Source organism: Trichosurus vulpecula, chromosome 1 (assembly GCF_011100635.1).
Source record: "Trichosurus vulpecula isolate mTriVul1 chromosome 1, mTriVul1.pri, whole genome shotgun sequence".
NCBI lineage: Eukaryota > Metazoa > Chordata > Mammalia > Diprotodontia > Phalangeridae > Trichosurus > Trichosurus vulpecula.
Genome location: NC_050573.1, coordinates 347,676,615 through 347,696,367, shown reverse-complemented (window position 1 = coordinate 347,696,367; position 19,753 = coordinate 347,676,615). Strand labels below are relative to the sequence as shown.

The 19,753-nt window shown below is 35.6% G+C and overlaps 1 protein-coding gene across 1 annotated transcript in view; it reads left to right on the top strand.

The window, feature by feature from the left end:
- LOC118838251 (adenylate cyclase type 2) overlaps positions 1–19,753 on the top strand; it is a 161,620-nt gene that overhangs the window by 30,110 nt on the left and 111,757 nt on the right. The window contains exons 9-11 of the mRNA XM_036745494.1: positions 1,785–1,865; positions 13,484–13,553; positions 16,465–16,562. Of these exons, the coding sequence (XP_036601389.1) occupies positions 1,785–1,865; positions 13,484–13,553; positions 16,465–16,562 (249 nt within the window). The remainder of the gene's footprint in view (positions 1–1,784; positions 1,866–13,483; positions 13,554–16,464; positions 16,563–19,753) is intronic.

Genomic DNA, 19,753 nt, shown 5'->3' with positions numbered 1-19,753 from the left:
CCAGAACTTAGCATAGTATGTCAGAAACAGTAAACACAAAACAAATACTTGTTGACTTGACTTTTAGTCTAAAGACTCTTCTGATAAAGTCGAACCCAATCTCATTGAATTTTCTCCCATAGAATGTAAAATCCTTTAAGGCAAGTAATGCTTCATTTTTGTCTTTGTAATAAATAAAAATATAAATAAAATAAAATCAAACCAATCTTATGAAAGTTACTGCTTTAGATATATGTACATATACAGAGATTGTTATTGTTTAGAGAAAATGGGTAGTCATGAAGGGGAGGAAAATCTATAGATGAGGGAAAAGGACAAAGAGAGATGAATCAGACTGTGTTCTCTAAGACTATTGAAATAAATGATGAAAACATATTCATGAATGTTTCATAAGAGAATAAAACATTATTATCCATTTAATTAATAGTAATGTTGCAAAGCTGTAAATACTGGCAAATTTTATATTAATACATCAAGCTACACTATAAATTTTGATTCTAATTACATGACAAAGGGGTATATCCATTCAGTAACCAAATATTTAGTCAAGTTACAGAGAATCAGGACATTTATTTTCACAGTTATCACTAGAGTCCTCGCTAATACTGTCACTCAATGTATGTAAAAGTTAAGAAATGCTAATGAAAACTCTGCCTTTTGAAGGCATTCTGCTAGGGGTCTTTAGCTTAATTCAAATGAGCAATTCTAAAGTCCAAGTTTTCCTGCTGTGAATCATTCACATAATAGTTGTCAATGAACACTTCAAAATAACTGTAGTTATTAATTTTTTAAAATGTTGAGCTTTTCAAAGGACTTTATAAAAACATGTTATAATCACAAGGTTGTTTACTTCCAAATTCAGGCTATTAAATAGGGAATTATTTCTGAATAGGCCCAAAGGAAAAGCTTTCTCAGACTATTTGAAATTCATGTTTCTGGGTTGGGGGGTGGGGAGGGGATTGGTTTGGACTTGATTTATCATCAGTGTAGAAAACTCCCATAGTCTATTTAAGATAGTTGACTAGGAAGTTAAGTGATTTATCCATGATATTAAAGCTAGTAAGCTTCAGAGGTGGGATCTGAAGCCAAGTCTTCCTAACTCCAAGGCTAGCTAGTCCTCTACCCATCACGTGATATTGCCTCTCAGGGTAAGATTGAAGATATCTAAAATAAGAAACTGCCTATGTAATCTCTCTGAAAACTGAACCAGTGAATAATGAACAAGACCAGTCAGTTGAACTCACCCCAAATTTGTGAGAAGTTTCTAATTACGGTTCATTTAAAATTAGATTCCTCTTTATCAAATAAAGTTGTTGTGTCATCAGCCGATCAGGGAAATGTAAAGCTTTTACAGAAATGAGTTCTAATATGTAATCAAAACTTCTCTCAATTTGTCCATTTCTGCAAACTTTCCAAAGTATTATCTTTTAGCTTTATTACTTAATGCACATCAATTGTTAAATCTGCAATTGAGGTATATGAAGTACACACTGAGTCCAAGTTTCTCATTGTTGGTCAGTTGTTTTCAGTCACATCCAACTTTTTGGGATCCTATTTGGGGTTTTCTTGGCAAAGATACTGGAGTGGTTTGTCATTGTCTTCTCCACTAAGACCAAACCACCCATTAAATCCCATAAGCCTTGATGTTTCTACAGTGCTGATAAAATATCTTAACAATCAACAATATTTCTTTATGAAACTGAACAAGTGTTTTGGCATTGTGTATACAAAGGCAGGATAGTTATTCTTACATATTTGCTCCTCAATGTTTCTTTTTCCTCTAGAACCAAATCACAGAAGAAAAGATTTGAAGAAGAATTGAATGAAAGGATGATTCAAGCAATCGATGGAATCAATGCTCAGAAGTATGTTGCCATATTTTAGGAGTTGTACATTATTACTCAGCTTCCTTTCCCATCCCTGTTTTCTTTTACTCAGACAGAAGTTATATGCTTGTGTCTTTTTGTTGATTTTTCTAAATTTTTTCATTTGTCCTCCATTTATCATCATCCGTTAGGAATATTTGTCCTTACAAAGTTACACTTTGTGTGTCCCATGCCCCAGACTTCTCCCCTGTAAATAACATTTTACATCTTGTTCTTTTAGTGTTTTAATTTCTCCTTACAAAATATGCTTTGTTGTAAGTGTGTCACTGGCAAGAAATAAGAAAAAGCAACAAGGAATATTATCAGATTGATAAGGATTATTTGAAAAGTTAGAAATGATATTCATCTGAAGCCATATTTTTTTAATGCATGCATTTATATAGGAGGTAATATAGGCCTCAGTGGCTGACTGCAAGCCATCCTATTTAGAAATTGCCTACTCTTAAATGAAAGAGAGGAACAGCCATAGTCAGAGAAGGGAAAATAAAAGAAAAAATTTTCAGCTACATATGTGGAGATTGAACTGGTTTGCAGCAGTAAGATGAGGTGGTTTCGGGGGGGAATGAAAATAATGTTTATCATATGTAACAATTTATCAAAAATTGACCAGCCTAGCAAAGCCTCATTATTCCTTACTAACCAATGAAGAGGCTACACATTTGTCCAGGGTGAAAAGAATATTGTATCATTCCAAAGGCTCAACTAACTTAGCGGTTTTTGTTCAGTTGTTCGGTCATGTCCAACTCTTCCTGTTCCCACAGATTATAGTATGCCAGGCCCTCCACTATTCTTCCACTGTCTCCTGAAGTCTGTCAGACCTCATGTTCATTGCTTCCATGACACTATTGATCTTTCTCATTTTCTACTGTCCCCTTTTCCTTTTGCTTTCAATCTTTCTTAATATGATTAACACAATATAATTTCCAATGAGTCCTGTCTTCTCATTATGTGGCCGAGTGTTTAAGATTCAGCTTTAGTATTTGACCTTCTAGTGAATAGTCAGAATTAATTTCTTTAAGTATTTATTGACTGATTTGATCTCTTTGCTGTCCAAGGGACTCTGAAAAGTCTTATCTGGCATCACAAGTCAGAAGTATGGGCTTCTATGGCACTCAGCTTTCACCACAATCCAACTCTCACAGCCATGCATTACTACTGGAAAACCATAGTTTGACTATCCAAACCTTTGTTGGCAAGGTGATATCTCTGCTTTTTAGTATGCTGTCCAGATGTGCCATAACTTTTCTTCCAAGGAACAAGCATCTTTTAATTTCATGGCTGCAGTTGCCATCTGCAAGCATCTATATCTAAGACTATAAAATCTGACATTGCTTCCATTTCTTCTCCCTCTGTTTGCCAGGAAGTGATGGGTCAGTTGCCATGATCTTAGTTTTTTTATGCTAAGCTTCAGGCCAGCTTTTGTACTCTCCTCTTTTACTCGTATCATGAGACTTTTTAATTCCCCTTCACTTTCTGCCATCAGAGTGGTACTATCTGAATATCAGAGATTGTTGATATTTCTCCCAACAACCTTAATTCCGGCATTTGATTCATCCAGCCTGGCATTTCACATGATGTACTTTGCATATAAGTTAAATAAATAAGGTGACAATATACAGCCTTGTTGCACTCCTTTTCTGATCCTAAACCAATCAATTGTTCCATGGTTGGTTCTAACTATTCTTTCTTGGCCCACATAGAGGTTCCTCAGGAGACAAATAAGATGATCTTGTACTCCCATTTCTTTGAGGACTTCCACATTTTGTTTTGATCCACACAGTCAAAGGCTTTAGTTTAGTCAATGAAGCAGAAGTAGATTTTATTTTCTGGAACTCCTTTGCTTTCTTACTTTCTCCATAATCCACAAACGTTGGCAATTTGGTTTCTGTCTCCTCTGCCTCTTCAAAAACTAGCCTGATTTGGTAATTCTCAGCTTCTATATTGCTGAAGCCTACCTTGCAGAATTTTAACCATAGCCTTGCTGGTGTGCAAAATGAGTATAATTCTGCAGTAATGTGAACCTTCTTTGGTATTGTCCTCCTTTAGGCTTGGGGTATAAACTGATCTTTTCCAATCCAGTGGTAACTATTGAGTTTTCCAAATTTGCTGACATATTGCATGTATCACTTTAACAGCAACATCTTTTAGGATTTTAAATGGCTCATTTGGAATTCTGTCACCTCCTCTAGCCTTATTGTTAGTGATGATTCCTAAGGCCCATTTGACTTCATTCTCTAGGATTTCTGGTAGATCAGTAACAGCTAATTTTGACTGTAGCATCAACTTTAAATACAAAGTTCAACTCAGCATGGCAAAATTCTTAAGGCTTATATAACCCTTACTATATAATATTTTTCAAGTTAGTTGAAACCAGAAAGGTATGAAAGAATAATGAAGTACTTTCTGCCTTCAAAATTTTAATCAGAAGTCTGTTAAACCTCACAGAATACACTATTGAATGGATGCACCATTTCGTACATTTGCTCTATATGATTTCTTTGAGTCGCTTAATTGCCAAAAAAAAAAAGACTAATGTATATGATATGAAGGGAAGGATTTATTCAGTGAACTATAGACAAGAATAGGTACTACTTGGTAATGCAGAGAGTGAAATGAAACATCGGAAGAACATGAATGTCTCAAATTTCACTGGCTGGTTCCTTGAAGATAAAAGAATAAATCAAAACTTTATAGGCAGCATAAATATGTCTTAATATAGACAATGGCAAGCATCTACCTTCTTAAACTTTTGGAATGTTTATACCAATGACTGTAATTAGAAAATGAGATAAATAGAAATGCTGTAGTTAATATGGCATTGCTTTGTTTTTCTGGTAATTGCTTTCAAAGTCTGTTTGCTTTGTTCCATTTAATATGCTAATGCATGTCAGTTAATATTTGCAAGTTACAATATGTTCTTATTCTATAATAGATCTTTAATGTTAGAATAAATGTTTATGTTGTAATTTCCCCAATTAAATTCCACAAATCAAATAGAAAAACAGACATTCCACAATCATCGAATAAGGAAAGAGAAAGCAATAAAATGGAACCTACGGTGGATATTTCTTAAATTAGGTTCAATTACATTCTGTTATTGCTTGAAGAATGTCTAACTTTCCTTGTCCTTTTACATAACTGTTCTGATTTTACTTGTATTTTCTCATCTGGGAATTCATGAATATCTTCTCAGTGAGAACCTTATGCTATGTGTATAGAAGATCAAAACAGCTGCTTGAAAAGTAAGAAAGTATATTATCCAGATGTTTTATCTACATAGTACAAAAAATAGATGTTTTTAAGCACACTCTGTAAGACAAGACATATTACTGATATCAAACACTCTACTACTATAATCATTTGTGATGGGTTTTGACCTTCAGATAATTCTCAACTCATGTGACATTACTCTGATCTAATTCAGAAAAACATATTTGTTAAATTGTACTCTAACACCATCCCATTTCTAGAATTACTACAGTTCAAATCCTATTACCATAAAACTCTGAGGACTGTACAAATTACTTAATTGTGCTAATTTTTCTTTCCAAGTAATACTTGAAATTAGAGGCAACTGTGTTATTATAGAGCTGGCTATGGAATCAAGAAAATGTGTATTCCAGTCCCACCAGTGACACACACTGGCTGTGTGTCTTGAGGCAGGTCATTTAACCTCTTGAAACTTCTATTCCACTCCAAAAGTGTAATTTGCACTTTTGGAGCAATAAAAAAAATGTACTTAAAAGCATTTTAAATCCTAAGTGCTATTTACATATGTTATGTACCTGCTTTTTGAGAATTAGCTTCTTTAGCTGGTGGAATTCTCTATATTAAGGAAATCAAAGATCTCCCCTCCCTGAGTTTTATGCCTCTTTGTCATTTGGAAACTTTTATGTTAATGAAGCTAAATATCACAGATTGAGTGTAGCTCAAAGGTCAAAGGTAATATATTTATTTAACATATTACTTTTAAATCTCTACTATTGGTTGAATACAGTGTCATTTTCCTCTAGTCTTCATTTCTCTGTAATTTCTTTGATAGCATGTTGTTGTTGGTTTTTGTCCTTCTTGGAGAGGACCATGACATCAGGAAGGTGATGCTACAACGTGCAAGTGAATTGGATTTAATTGAGGGAGGGCTGTGCAAAGTCACCAGCCTTACTTTCTCCTCTGGAGCCATCTTGGTCCTGTAGCCAGATATAGATGAGGAGGACTGGAGGTGGCCCAGGATGTGTCAGGGATCTTGACCTTTTTAAGCTAAGGTCTTTAACATATTTCAGGTTGACTGACGCAAAGCCCATTCAGTGATTAGGGCTTAATAAGAAATGAGGCCAAAAATGGCATCTTTACCTAGTCAAGAAAAAATAAATTGATCTGGGAGGGGAAGACCCTTAGGGTTTCTGGCCAAAACAGAAACAATTGCTATATATATATGCTCTGGGGTGACTAGAGGTCAGACTCCAGGAATCAAGAGAATGGGAGTAAGGGTGGGAAATAACTGAAGGCTACTTGGATGTGACAGACAATGGAGGGCTAGGCTAGGTTAAGGATAACATATTTGGGTATAGATATTTTGATAGGATCAAGGGTGGGAAGTAGCAGACTATGGAGGGCTAGACTAGGTTAAGAGTAACAGAGATTTGGACCTAACTATAATGAAAGGTTTATGGTGTCAGGCAAACTCCTCATAAAGTGGTAAGATTCCAGGAGAGTTCAAGGGGGCTCCCAGAAACTGTACTCCATCACCTTCCTTTGTTTTCTTGGCACACAGTTAAGCGCTTAATAAATTCTATTTCATGTATACATTTTCTTTCATGGTTGTTGCCCAGTTTTGCTGTGAGCAATCTTTCTCAATTCCTAGAAAAAGTACACAACAGGATTTGTCTCATTTAAAGTGGTGTATTTTCTTAGACAATTGAAAATATAGTAGGAAAATGTTAGCATGAACAGACCTGGAATAGCACTTGTTCATGTGAGGTGAAGAGAGCAATTAGCTATTCAGTGAGCAATAAAAAAATATGTACTTAAAAGCATTTTAAATCCTAAGTGCTATTTACATATGTTATTAATGTTACTCTGATAAAGATTTTATAGTAAGAGAAATTAGACATATCTATTGGTAGTTATTAACCAACTAGCAAATGGATATTAAGCAGTTACTATGTGCCAGTCATCACCTCCTGATCACCTTGTCCTGGCATAAAACTATTTGTGATTTGTTCCCAATCATATGATATTTTTTTTCTTTAAGATATTTATAAGAATATCATTTACAATCCTCATAATTCCAGAACCTTCAGAAAGGATTCCCTTTGTATATTTGGATTAGTAAGGCAAGATTCATGACCTTGAGGATGACCATGAACATGCCTGTATGGTTCAGAATTGCAAAGTATGAAAAAACTCTAGGTAGAAGGCAGAGGAAATATAACATTTATTTAGACACCAGAGGATCCAATCCCAAGACCAATAGCCCCAATTCAATATAGTAGTAATTATATTCCAAAACCAGTAAACCTACCTTAATGTAGCAACAAGGAAATTATAACACAGTATTATAGCAAGGAACCAAGTCATCCTGCAACCTTTCCCCCAGCTAGGGCCTTCCCATAAATAATCACTTAGGAATCCTAGCTGTCTACTTGCCTGCATCCTCTCCTGCAGTTCTGAAAGCCCTTGCAGTTCTCAAAGTCCTTTTAGTCTCCTGGATTCTCAGTTCTCCAGTCTCTCAATGCTGTAGATTCTTAGCTCTTTGATCTCTACAACTCTCATCTGCACTCTACATTCTGAAATCTCTCTCAACACTGGCTGCCTCAATGTCTTCTTGATGTCTGCTTCTCAATTCTCCTCAATTCTGCTGCTCTCAGTTCTGCTTCTCTCACACTCTGGGCTCTCTTTATATACAGTCCTAGCTGACATCTGATTGGCTAGAACTCAGGTCTCTGATTGACTGAATTCATGCATATCTGATTTGCTAGAACTCAGTACAAATACAATTGCACCTCTCCCAAGAACCCTGAGGGTTTCACTTCTCTCCTGACCTAAATAGTAAATGGGTGTGGGCCTGGGGCCAGCACCTAGTAAGGAAAGAGTGAAAGTAAAGACCCTATTGAATGGATGGGGAAGATCTTTAATCACATTAACACTACAATATTTGGTTTGATTCAGATGTTCTTCTTTGCTTTGAGTTCTGTAGGGCCATATCTCTTTCCCCATTTCTGTCCTAATTGCCAGTGCCAGGCCAGAGAACTGAGGAACAGAGGGACAGGTCCCCAGAAATGGATACCATGTATGGGGGCGCCGTGCAGAACTCCACTAAGTCTGAGGGAAAGGGCATAGTCCCCAGCTGGGGTCAGTTCTAACCAACCAAAAGTTAGAGCAGAAACAAAGGCTAGTGAATCTGTGAGGAGGCCAAGATAGTGAGAGATTGAAATAACCAAAGATTCCAGAAAAAAGAAGTCCCAAAGGTTTTAAACATAAACAGAAAATTCAACAAAGAAAACAGTAGCAACGGATGGAAATGAGACTTCCAGATCTAGTAAAGAGATTCAGGTATCTATGAATAAATACTGAAAAAAATAAAGGAAAATGATCCAACACTTTATGAAAAAAGGACCCTGCAGAAGCTAAGGAGAACATGGAAGGAGAACAACATACTTTTCATGAGTGGCTTAAAAGTAATGAGAATTATAAGAGCAGAATTTATATCCTACACAACAAAAATAATGAACAGAATAGAAAAACTCAAATCTGTGATGGCAAATCTCAACAAAGAAATAAAAGAGAGAACAATAGATTGGGAATAGAAATACACAGAAGTGAAGGATAACCTAGTAGAAGGGAAGTAAATAAACAATAATTTAAAAAGAAAATTTGGACATTATGCTAGCAAAACATACTGATCTCAATGACAGGATGAGGAGAAACAATTTAAGGATCATAGGTCTCCTGGAAGAACACAACAGAACAAAAAATCTTAACACTATAATGAAGAAAATAATATGTGTCAGAATTTCTGAACAAAGAAAATAAAATTCCAAAAATAAAAATAAACAAATAAGTAAAAAAGAAAGTAAAATTCCAATTGAAACAATTTCCAGATCTCAGGAAAAAGTGAAACAAAACAAGACTACAAACTCCAAGACACATAGTGGTTAAATCTAACAATTCAATTCAAAAACATTAAGTTCTATAAACCATCAGGAAAAAGGCCTTCAAATACAAAGAAAAGGACATTCAAATAATACAAGACTATTCTGCACCCCCCAGAAAAAGGAGAAGGGAATGGAATAATGTATTACAAAGAGAAATGGAACTCAGGATATAATCCAAGGTGACCTATTCTGCAAATCTGAGTTTAACCATATGGGACAAAAGATGGATGGTTCAATAATTAAAAAAGAGTTTGAAACATTTTTAGAAAGAAAACTAGAATTGAAGAGATTATTTATTTCTCCAACACCCAGATAATAGAAATGCAGGAGGAGTGAATAAATGAAACCAGCAAGGACAGCAAGAGGAAAAAAGTGTCAATAGACGAACCAGTAGTAGACTTCTTTCTAAATGTACACAAGGAGACAGCGGTGAAGGCAGGAATACAGTAGAAGTACCAGTGAAAAGGTGAATGCTTCTTCTGTAGGACTACATTAAAACATGAAAGCATTGTCATTTCTTATAGCACAATAGTATTCCATTACATTCATATACCACTTGTTCAGTCATTCTCCAATTGATGGGCATCCCTTCAATTTCCAATTCTTTGCCACCACAAAAGAGCTACCATAAATATTTTTGTACAAATAGGTCTTTTTTTTCTTTCTGATCTAAGAGATGTATTCTTAGCTAAATAAGAAATAGAAGTAATTATAAAAGGTAAAATAGAAAGCTCTGATTTCCTAAGACAGAAATACTTTTACACAGGCAACATTAATCCACATGAAATAAGGAAAGAAGTAGTCAAATAGGAAAAAAATCCTTTGTATCAAATTTCTTTGATGATGGTTTAGTATTATACATATATGCATATATACATGTATATGCATATGTGTACATTTATTTTTATGCACAGAGATACATATATATAAATATATATATACACATACATATGACTAATAACCATTCCCCAATAGATAAATAGCAAAAAAAGATACAAAAAGGTTCTCAAAAGAACTGCAAAGTATTCACAACCATATGAAAAAAATACTCCAAATTACTAACAATAAAAGAAATACAAATCAAAGCAATCCTGAGTTTTTATCTCATACCCTGCAAATTAGCAAAAATAGTAATAAATGCCAAGAGTCACTATTGGAGGGGTTGTAGAAATATAGGCACACTAATATATTGTTGGTGAAGCTGCAAAGTGATACAACCATTTTGGAAAGCAATTTGAGATTTCGCAAATAATGTAACTAAAATGTCTATATTCTTTGAACTAGAGATTTCATTACTGGGCATATGCTTGAAGGAAGCCATCAATAAGAAAAAAGTTCCCATATACTCTAAAATATTTATTGTGGCATTTTATTATGATAGTTAAGAATTGAAAACAAATAGATGATCATCAATTGGGCAATAAGTAAATAAATAATGGTACATGAATGTAATGGAATAGCATTGTGATGATTACAGAGAAGCAGTCATATTTATTAATTGTGGTATCATTTTTTTCCTCTCTAAAAAATACTATTTGTCATGTGGAATGACTCTCTGGGAGGGGCAGGAGTAAGGGAGGGATAAATGGGGAAGGATGTAAGAAACAGGAAATCTCAATTAAAAACTTGTTTAAAAATTAATTAATATATATGCATAATTAGGAAGTATTTAATAAAATAAAAATACCATCAAACAAAAATAATATTAGTAAATTCAGAGTCAATATCTAGCCTGTAGGGATCCTTATGTACAAGTCAGTGGCTCATATTTCTATTGGACACCACTTCTCCATACTTTTTCACTTGGTGATTTCATCAGCTCCATGGATCCAACTATTATCTCTATGAAATGATTCTTAGATTTACTTGTTCAGCCCTAACTTCTCTCCTGAGCTCCAGTTTCACATCACCAGCTGCGTACTGGACATCTTGAGCAGAATTTCTTGTAGACATCTTAAGCTAAACATGTCCAAAACTTAACTCATCTTTCCCCATTTGCTCTTCTCAAATTTTCTATAACTGTCCAGTGTACCACCATCCTCCCAGTCACTCAGGCTCATAATCTACTTGTCATTCTCAGCTCCTCATTTCTCTTTCACATACACTCTCCATATCTAATCTATTGCCTCAGCCTATGATTTCTCCTTTCATAGAATCTCTCCTATATGCCCACTTCTCTCCTCTGATGTTGCTCACCATCCTGGTATTGGCCCTTGTAACAGTTAAAATTAAGGTAAACAAAGTTCCAAGCACCATCAATTTATTAGTAAAGCTGAAATTGACCAGTAAATGGGATCATAGCTTCTTCAGCATAACTAAGACCTCAAATGAGGGGAACAGCTCTCTTTTATAGTTTGTAGGTGAGGCAACAAGTCATGATTGGTTAAAAGAGATCACCATCATGAATGGCAAAATCAGTATAATTAATTACAGAGCCAAGGTGCAGGGAACAATAGGATTGGTTGAAAATTGGGAATGAAGGTCTCAGGGGTGGGGAACCTTTAGGCTTGAGGCCACATGTAGCTATATCCTGAAGTGTGACCCTTTGACTAAATCCAAACTTCACTGAACAAAATCCCTTTAATAAAAAGATTTGTTCTGTAAAACTTGGACTCAGTTGAAAGGCCACACCCTGGGACCTAGAAGGCCACATGTGGCCTTGAGGCCACAGGGTCCCCACTCTTGGGACTCTAGCAACAATCCCATCCTTCCCTCCTGTGACTAAGAAATGTTTATTGTTTGGGTTTACCTATAAGGTTAGAGATAGTGGACCAGACTTCTTTGGATAACAAACTAGACATCCTCAACACAAGAATAGAACAGTGATTAATAAGGGAACTGGATTTCTAAACTTAACTCATTACAAGCCAGCTGAATTTTGAACTAAGTTTAGAGACAAAGAAGCATGACTTAGGCAGCTACAAGACAAAATCCATTAAATATAAATAGGATCAATCAAAAAATGAGACAAAAGCAATCTGATCATTTTACCCTCATTGGGTGACTTGGGACTCTTAAAGTACCTTCTCCTTGTTCTCCCAGACTCAAATCTCTGCCACCCCAGTCTATTCTTCAGACAGCTATCAACCAGATCCTCCTAAACCCCATGTCTGATCATATCAGCTTCTATTCACTGTTCCAGTGGCTCCCTATCTTCTTTAGGCTCTAATATGAAATCTTCTATTTTGCTTTTAAAGCCCTTCATAACATGGTCCCTTCCTCCCTGTGCAGGCTTCTTACAATGTACTCCTCCCCTCAATGCACTCTATGATCTCATTACTCTGGCCTTGAGGTTCTCCATCTCCACCTCAGAATGTCTTCACTGACTTTCTCTCTCATCTCCCTTTCTTAGCTTCCTTGGATTCCTTCAAGTCTCACCTAAAGTCCCATCTTCTGTAAGATGCACTTCCCATTCCCCTTAATGCTAGTACCTTCCCTTTGCTGATTACTTCCAATTTGTTCTGTCTACATCATGTTTGCACATAGTGGTCTGCATGTTTTTTTCCCTCATTGGACTGTGAGCTCCTTGAGAGCAGGGGTTGGTTTTTTTTCTTTCTTTCTTTACATCTCCAGATCTTAGCAAACAAAGAGAAGGACTTTATAAGATGAAAGTAAGGAAAGAATCCATTCCACAGAGATTGAAAATAGAATGTTAATTTGATAAATAGAATGAAGGCCATTTTGGCTGAATTGCAAAGTACAAGAGAGGAGGTAATGTCTAATGGGCTTGAAACACGGTTTGAGGCCACATCAAGAACTTTAAAAGCTAATCAGAGGAGTTTATATTTTTTATAGAAATAGAGAGAAAATGGAATGGATTGAATAGGGGACAGCCATGGTCATATCTGGACTTAGGAAAATCACTTTGGCATTAGTATGTTGGATGGCCTGGAGCAGTAAGAAACGAGGTAGGGAGACTAATTAGGAGTCTGTTGCAATAATCTAGTCAAGAGGTAATAATGTCCTGGACTCAGGTGGCATTTGTGCAAGTAAAGGGTTCAGATGTGAGGAGGTGTTTTGTGGAGGTAGAAACAGAACTTGCAAGCTATTTAAGCTAACTGGTGGACTCATATATGGACTCATATATGTGTGTGTGTGTGTATGCATGCATATATACACACATATATATAATATGCACATACATATACATATATACATACACAAACGCTTATTTGGACATGTGCTGGCAAGTATGTAAATAAGAATATAACATTGACAGATATCCATTACACTCTCAGGATTCTATATCCAAAGTATCCTGTATCTATTCCATTCAGTCTTTTTCTTTGTTTCTGGTCTACTCACATTTTATCATCTTAAAATATTTTTTTTAAGGTTGGGGGGGGGTGGAACATGAATTTGATTCTTTTAAAAACAGAAATGTTTACAAATGTTCTAATGGTAATTTTGGTTTATTATGTGTCTGTCTTTTTTTATTTTCAGGCAGTGGCTCAAATCTGAAGATATTCAAAGAATTTCTCTGCTTTTCTATAACAAAACACTAGAGAAAGAAGTAAGCTATTTTCACTTTAAACTCAACTGTTTTTTCTGAAATGTTAAAGTCATTTTTAAAAGTCTTTCTGAGGTTTCTTTTCAAGTTATTTGCATGTGGCCTTAAAACTACAGCTAAATATGTCAGAATCGTTCTTGGCTTTTCCTTTCATTCCCCCATGAATGTATTTTTGTTACCATAGGAGACCTGATTTCTTTTACTTTGCATGCCACAATCCACTCTATACTCCATGCACATCTTGCAAATGATGTTGGCAACAGATGTTTCAGATACTTGCGTCAAGTTAAAGGGCTAAGGGCAAATATATGTTTTTTTTTAATTTTCCTAGGAAAAAATTTTAAAACAGAACATCAACTTCTTGGTGATACATCTGTAGTGTGCTTAAAAAAGGAAATATCATTGGATTTAAAACACGTACACTGTTTAGGAAAAGAAAGAAATGTAGTTCACATCTAGCACTTTTCTTAAGAGGACTTAGAATATGAAATTTTTAACCTTTGTTGGGTCTTATTGATTTCTAATTGTGACCCTCAAATTAAAAAGTTTAATTAGCATAAATAAACAGGTAAAATTTTCTTTGTCTTTTTACATGCCAAAACTTAACATAGCTGCTTATGAATACATGCAATAACCAGCTGAGTATTGGGAGTAATGTGTGGGGAGGGGAAATCTTCCCTTTCCTAGTTGAATTTTATTTCATTTTGTCTCCTGATAGCTTTTGTTTCCTGTTGACCTAAAAAAGGGGGTAACAGGAAATCATAACTTCCATCCTTTAACCATTTAATTACAGTCTTCAATCACAAGGCTTCTATAAAAGTACAAAAGATATGATACAAAGCTCCAGTGTAGTAAAACATGCATTCAAATAAAAATTCACCTGAAATAATTATCTTTGCTACATCACAGACACTGGCCAAAATTTGGTATGGAATATCAGCATCTCTGTAAGAAAATATCCTTTTGAATTTATGGCCCAGAAATATCATCTTGTACTCTTCTGATCACCGTGTTTTGACTTTTGATCATTTACAGAAGTATTGTTATGTATATTTGTCCTCATTTACAATTTGCTTGAGTAGTGTTAACCCTCAAATAATTGTAACATATATGAATAATCAGGTTTTTTTAAGGTAACACTGAGTTAGACCCAGTTGGGTCTAATAGTTCTTTTCCTCCTTGGTAGATAGTAACATTTTGAAAATTATTTTGACAAGCATTTTACTCTTAATTCTTATAGATATCTATACAAGCTACTTAAGAATTTAAACAGATAAAAGTGCTATCTCATATATATGGATTAATCATATTTATTATGCTAATATAGCTCCTTTATTAGCATGTAAATTCTTCTGGACTTTTTCATTAAAATGTGCTAGTAACACTTGGCTAGTATATACCTATATATGTACCACCACATTAAGATCCTGAAGCCTTGGGAGTTCTCAGGGAAGGATTCAGCCCTTAACGTCTCTTTCTAACTCCATTTCCAAGCACTCTTGCCAGATATATGAGTTAATCATGATGGTGGTTAAAAATAATAGTAAGCAGCTATATAGAGATTCTTAAAGTTATAAAAGCACTTTGCATACATTACCTCATTTGAGCCTCATAAAACTCGATTATCATGAAGACACAAAAAGACTGAGGAGGTTATACTAGCCTTACCCCAAGTTGATTACTCTCATATCTCCATATAAATTTCATAAGCATATACACACATCCACCTAGAATGTTGAAAAAGGAATACATAAATGTTGCAAATTATCTTTTGAAATGCAATATGGCAAAGGTGTCTTCAAGAGTCTAATCACAGTGAATACTGAAAGAATGTCCCAGAGATATTTCTTATCCTTTTTACTCTAGAGATCTTATGTGTATTTTTTTAATCTTTTAACTCTCATTCCCTGTTGCACAGTACAAATAGCACTAGTGAGTATACCCTTCCAGATAGTGTTAAAAGCAATGTGAATACACTGTGGGGGGCCTAGACTAACTGGAATTCAAAGGGCAATACTAGAGCTATGGGTAAGTTAAATAGACCATTTTACTTTTTAAGGATCAGAAGATTCATCAAATCAAAGTACATAGTGAATCTCTGTTTCTTAAACTATATTGGCTACCCTAGTACAGAGAATGTCTTATTCAAAGAAGGAACTCATTGCTTAATTGAATCCAGTCTACTAAGTGGCATTAAGAGATACCTGAAGACAAACTTTTTTATCTCCTTTTTTCTTAATGAGTGATTTCACTGGTGTGAGAAACTTCCAGTGTAAAAAGTTCCTCCATGATACAGATTGGTCTGTAACTTATAGTATTAGGATGTTGACTGATTCACCAAAGATTCAATGACTTTCCAGGATGACACAGACTCTATGTGTTAGGGGAAGGACTTGAACCTCGCTCCTCCTGCCTCCAAATCTGGCCTACTATCCATGACACCATACTCCACTCTGTATGTATCTATTTCCTAGATGGTGTATCAAAGTCAAAAAGTCTATATAGCCAGGCTTTGGGAAGTAAATTCACAGAAGAATTTGACAACCAGATCTTTGCAATTAACTTATTGTCCCCCCAAACCCCTTTATTTTCTCAGGCCAGCTCTTTATTCTTTCTTTCAAAGAAATATTCAATGACATACAGGAAGGACTTTAAACAGTTATAGAAAGAAGAATTAAGGCTCTCCGACATGCCTCCCTTACATTGTATAGAGGGAGGAAACAAGCATGACAGAACTAGACTTAGATAACTAGTGTTAATTGACACTGAGGTGAACCCTGTAGTTATTTTGTTTTTGTCATCATCTGTTCTTCAAGTCAGTGATGTGTGTCCTAGGTACAAATTAGACCAATGGGTTTTTATATGCCGTTCTCCCTTAAGAAACTTATTAATGACTTCTATTTTTTTTTTCTAGTACAGAGCAACCACATTACCTGCATTCAAGTATTATGTGACTTGTGCTTGTCTCATCTTCTTTGGCATCTTTATTGTGCAGATACTAGTATTACCAAAGTAAGTATGTGTGATCATGTTTTTTTTTTCTTTTTCTTGAAGTCTGTATCTCTTTTACACTGATTTTTTACGGACAACTCTGAGGCCCAGATTGTATCTGACAGCAGAAATTTGTAATAAGGCAATCAAATGAATATCTTAACATGACAATTGAGCATTCATTCAGAAAGCTTGATATTAAAGCAACAGTAGTAAAGAAGACATAGAAAGGACTCCATTTCTTTTGTTTCTGAGTGTATTTTAAGTTTAGTTATGTTTTTGATCCCCTATTGCTGGAGAGTCAACTCCAGTGAAAGTCATAAGATCATAGAGTTAGTCTATTGACCATGGAGTCCAGCCACTTCATTTTTCATTTTAAGTGACTTGTCTGTTGTTACTTGGTAAGTGAGTAAATTCTTGAGACTGGATCTGAAGTCAGGTCTACTAGTGCAGCTAGGTGGATCAGTAGATAGAACACTAGGTTTGGGGTCTAGCCTAGTGTTCTATCTACTGATCCACCTAGCTGCACAGCTAACTAAATATAGAAACAGAAAAATCTAGTGTTGGGTTTTTTTAGGATAGACATATTCCACTATAATAAAGGAGCAAAACCTATGCTGGTCACTTTCCTTGTGATCCAACAATGCTATTATGATTTCCCTCGTTCATATCCCCTATTTAGCTGTGGCTGTGGAGAGGGATTGGAGGTAAATTATGGAAGACAGAGAATCAATGAATTTCATGGATACAATCTTATTTTTCCTGATGATATTTTTCATTGCCACTTTGTTGCAAAAATGTCTTTATGCTTTCTACCTTCTTTCCTATCTCCTCAAATGAAGATTAATGTTTGAGTTCTCTTGTGCCATATGGTTCGACCTCATTTTGATAGACAACAGGAAAGAAATAAAATATAGAGGTTGTATTCCTTCCAATTGTTGGAGACTTGGAAGAAGCTTTAGAGAAGTTTTATCCTCTAGTTTGTTTTAATGTGAAAAACACAAAATCAGTTGGTAATGAACTGCACCAAGTCCAGACACATACTCCAACAAAGATTTTATTCCAGTTGTGCAAATTATAGATCCACACATTTATAAGATTCTGTGTGAGTCTTACTTCATCAGCAAGGGAAAATATTTACAATTGCCAGAATATTCTATGGGATTTTGGGACACATCCTGGAAAAAAGAAGAGTCACATTTCCAGGACATTTTGCTTCATAAACAATCTCAGTCACTGGCATTACACAAGGTCATTTTGCTAGTAGAGCTCTTTATTCAATGTAGTCAGTTTTGTCCTCCTTTCTAACATCTCTTATCTATATAGATCTTTGTTTTGGAAAGCAAAGCAAATTGCAAGTCAAATTAAACTTGTTGGTACAGTCAATGACAGGTGTGCAATACGTACTTCTGAGGTTCTGGTACATTTGATTTCAGGCATAAGTTAAGCTGACTTAGAAGAAGTGCTTCTTTTCCGTGGTATTTTTCCCCTTTGTTCCAAACCATTCCTGAAGCTAATGAATAGAAGAAAAAAGCATTTATTGTGCTTCTTGACTTGACTAAACACTGGTAATATAACTATAAAAAATGAAACCTGCCCTCATGGAGTTTACCTTTTAATGGGAGAAACAGAAATACATACAGGGAGCATTTTGTTCAATAGAATCACAGGGAAAGTGAGTTGATCCATGAGTAATGAGTTGATATATTCATTCCAGAAGAAATGGTTCAATTGATTTGAAGATTATTAGCTAAGAGAAAGAGATGGAAAAGTGGGGGGGGAGCAGTAAATTGTCCCTCATTCAGCACCATCTCCTACTCAAGCAAGGACTTTCAGTGTAGGAGTTGCAAAACTGAGTAGATTTATTTCTCAGGGACAATGGCCTAGCACCAGGAGGTCCAATGTGTGTAAAGTTAGTCCATGTGGCAAGAAAAAAGACTGCAGAGTCAGAGAAGATGGTAGAATGGTCCAGGTAGATGGCTGGATGGCTGCATGCTATATGAAGCAAGGTATGGAGGCCAAGTAGATATATAAGCAAAGTTCTGTTCTTGTTCAGTTGTGTCTGATTCTTCATGATGCCATTTGGGGTTTTCTTGGCAAAGATACTGGAGTGGTTTGTCATTTCCTTCTCCAGCTCATATTACAGATGAGGAAACTGAAGCAAACAGGGTTAAGTGACTTGCCCAAGTCCTGACCCTAGAGCTGATGGGCTATCCACTGCGCCACATAGCTGCCCAGGTTATTCAATCTTCAATCAAGTCTGCTTGTCAAGTCCCAAGCTGAGAATTCCAAAATTGAGAAGATTGATTTCCCCAGGGATTAAAACATGGACTAAGAACTTTGAAAAATACTCTTAAAATCTCTTTGTCCTTCATTGTCCCTCTTTGTCCTCTTTGTCCCAATAAAGGGATCATCACAAAATTCTTCCCAACTCCACCCCTATGCATGCATATGAAATAAAGAATTCCATATATGCTTATGAAATAAAAGGGCCTTGTGAGCATTTGCTGAAATAGTGTCAGTGATTTACCTACTTTTTTGGGTGCTTATTCTGTCAGTCACAGAATATTAAAACCTGAAGACACCTGAGAGATCATCTAATCCAAATCCCTTATTTTCCAATGGAAGGAACTGAGACTTAGATAAAAGAAGTTGAAGAAGTTAGTGGCAGGCAGGACCAGGGTCTGGGTCTCACAACTCTGAGGCCATTACTCTTTTCTCTGTGCTCAACCAGCATTGTAGTCAGCAGAGAAACAAAGACAATTAAGCATCTGCCAGATCCTCTGAGTTGCTTGACTTCATGTCAAGTGCTTTGTACTTTAGGAAATTTTCCATGTTTGAATTAAAACTGTTTTGACAATTAAGGTTGCATTTTCTTGGATTTTCTCAATTATCTCCCATTTAGTAACTAGGGTTGCTCTATATTCTCCTGCATTAAAGGAGAATTTAAAATGGAGAAGAAAGGCAGAATAAAGGAGCAGATAAGACAGGATAATATGGTTATTTTATAAAAGGAAATCAAAGACAGAAGTTTGTTGCACATGGATTGATTGTTTAAGTTCAGAAGTTCTGAGCTTTGGTAAGGCCAAAAGTAATCTAATGTCCACTCTGAGACCAGTACCAGTATGGTCAGTGGAGGGACAGCAGGCTAAGTAAAAAGGGGTGAACTGGCCCAGGTCAGAAAAATGAAACAAATTAAAGCATTCTTGGGA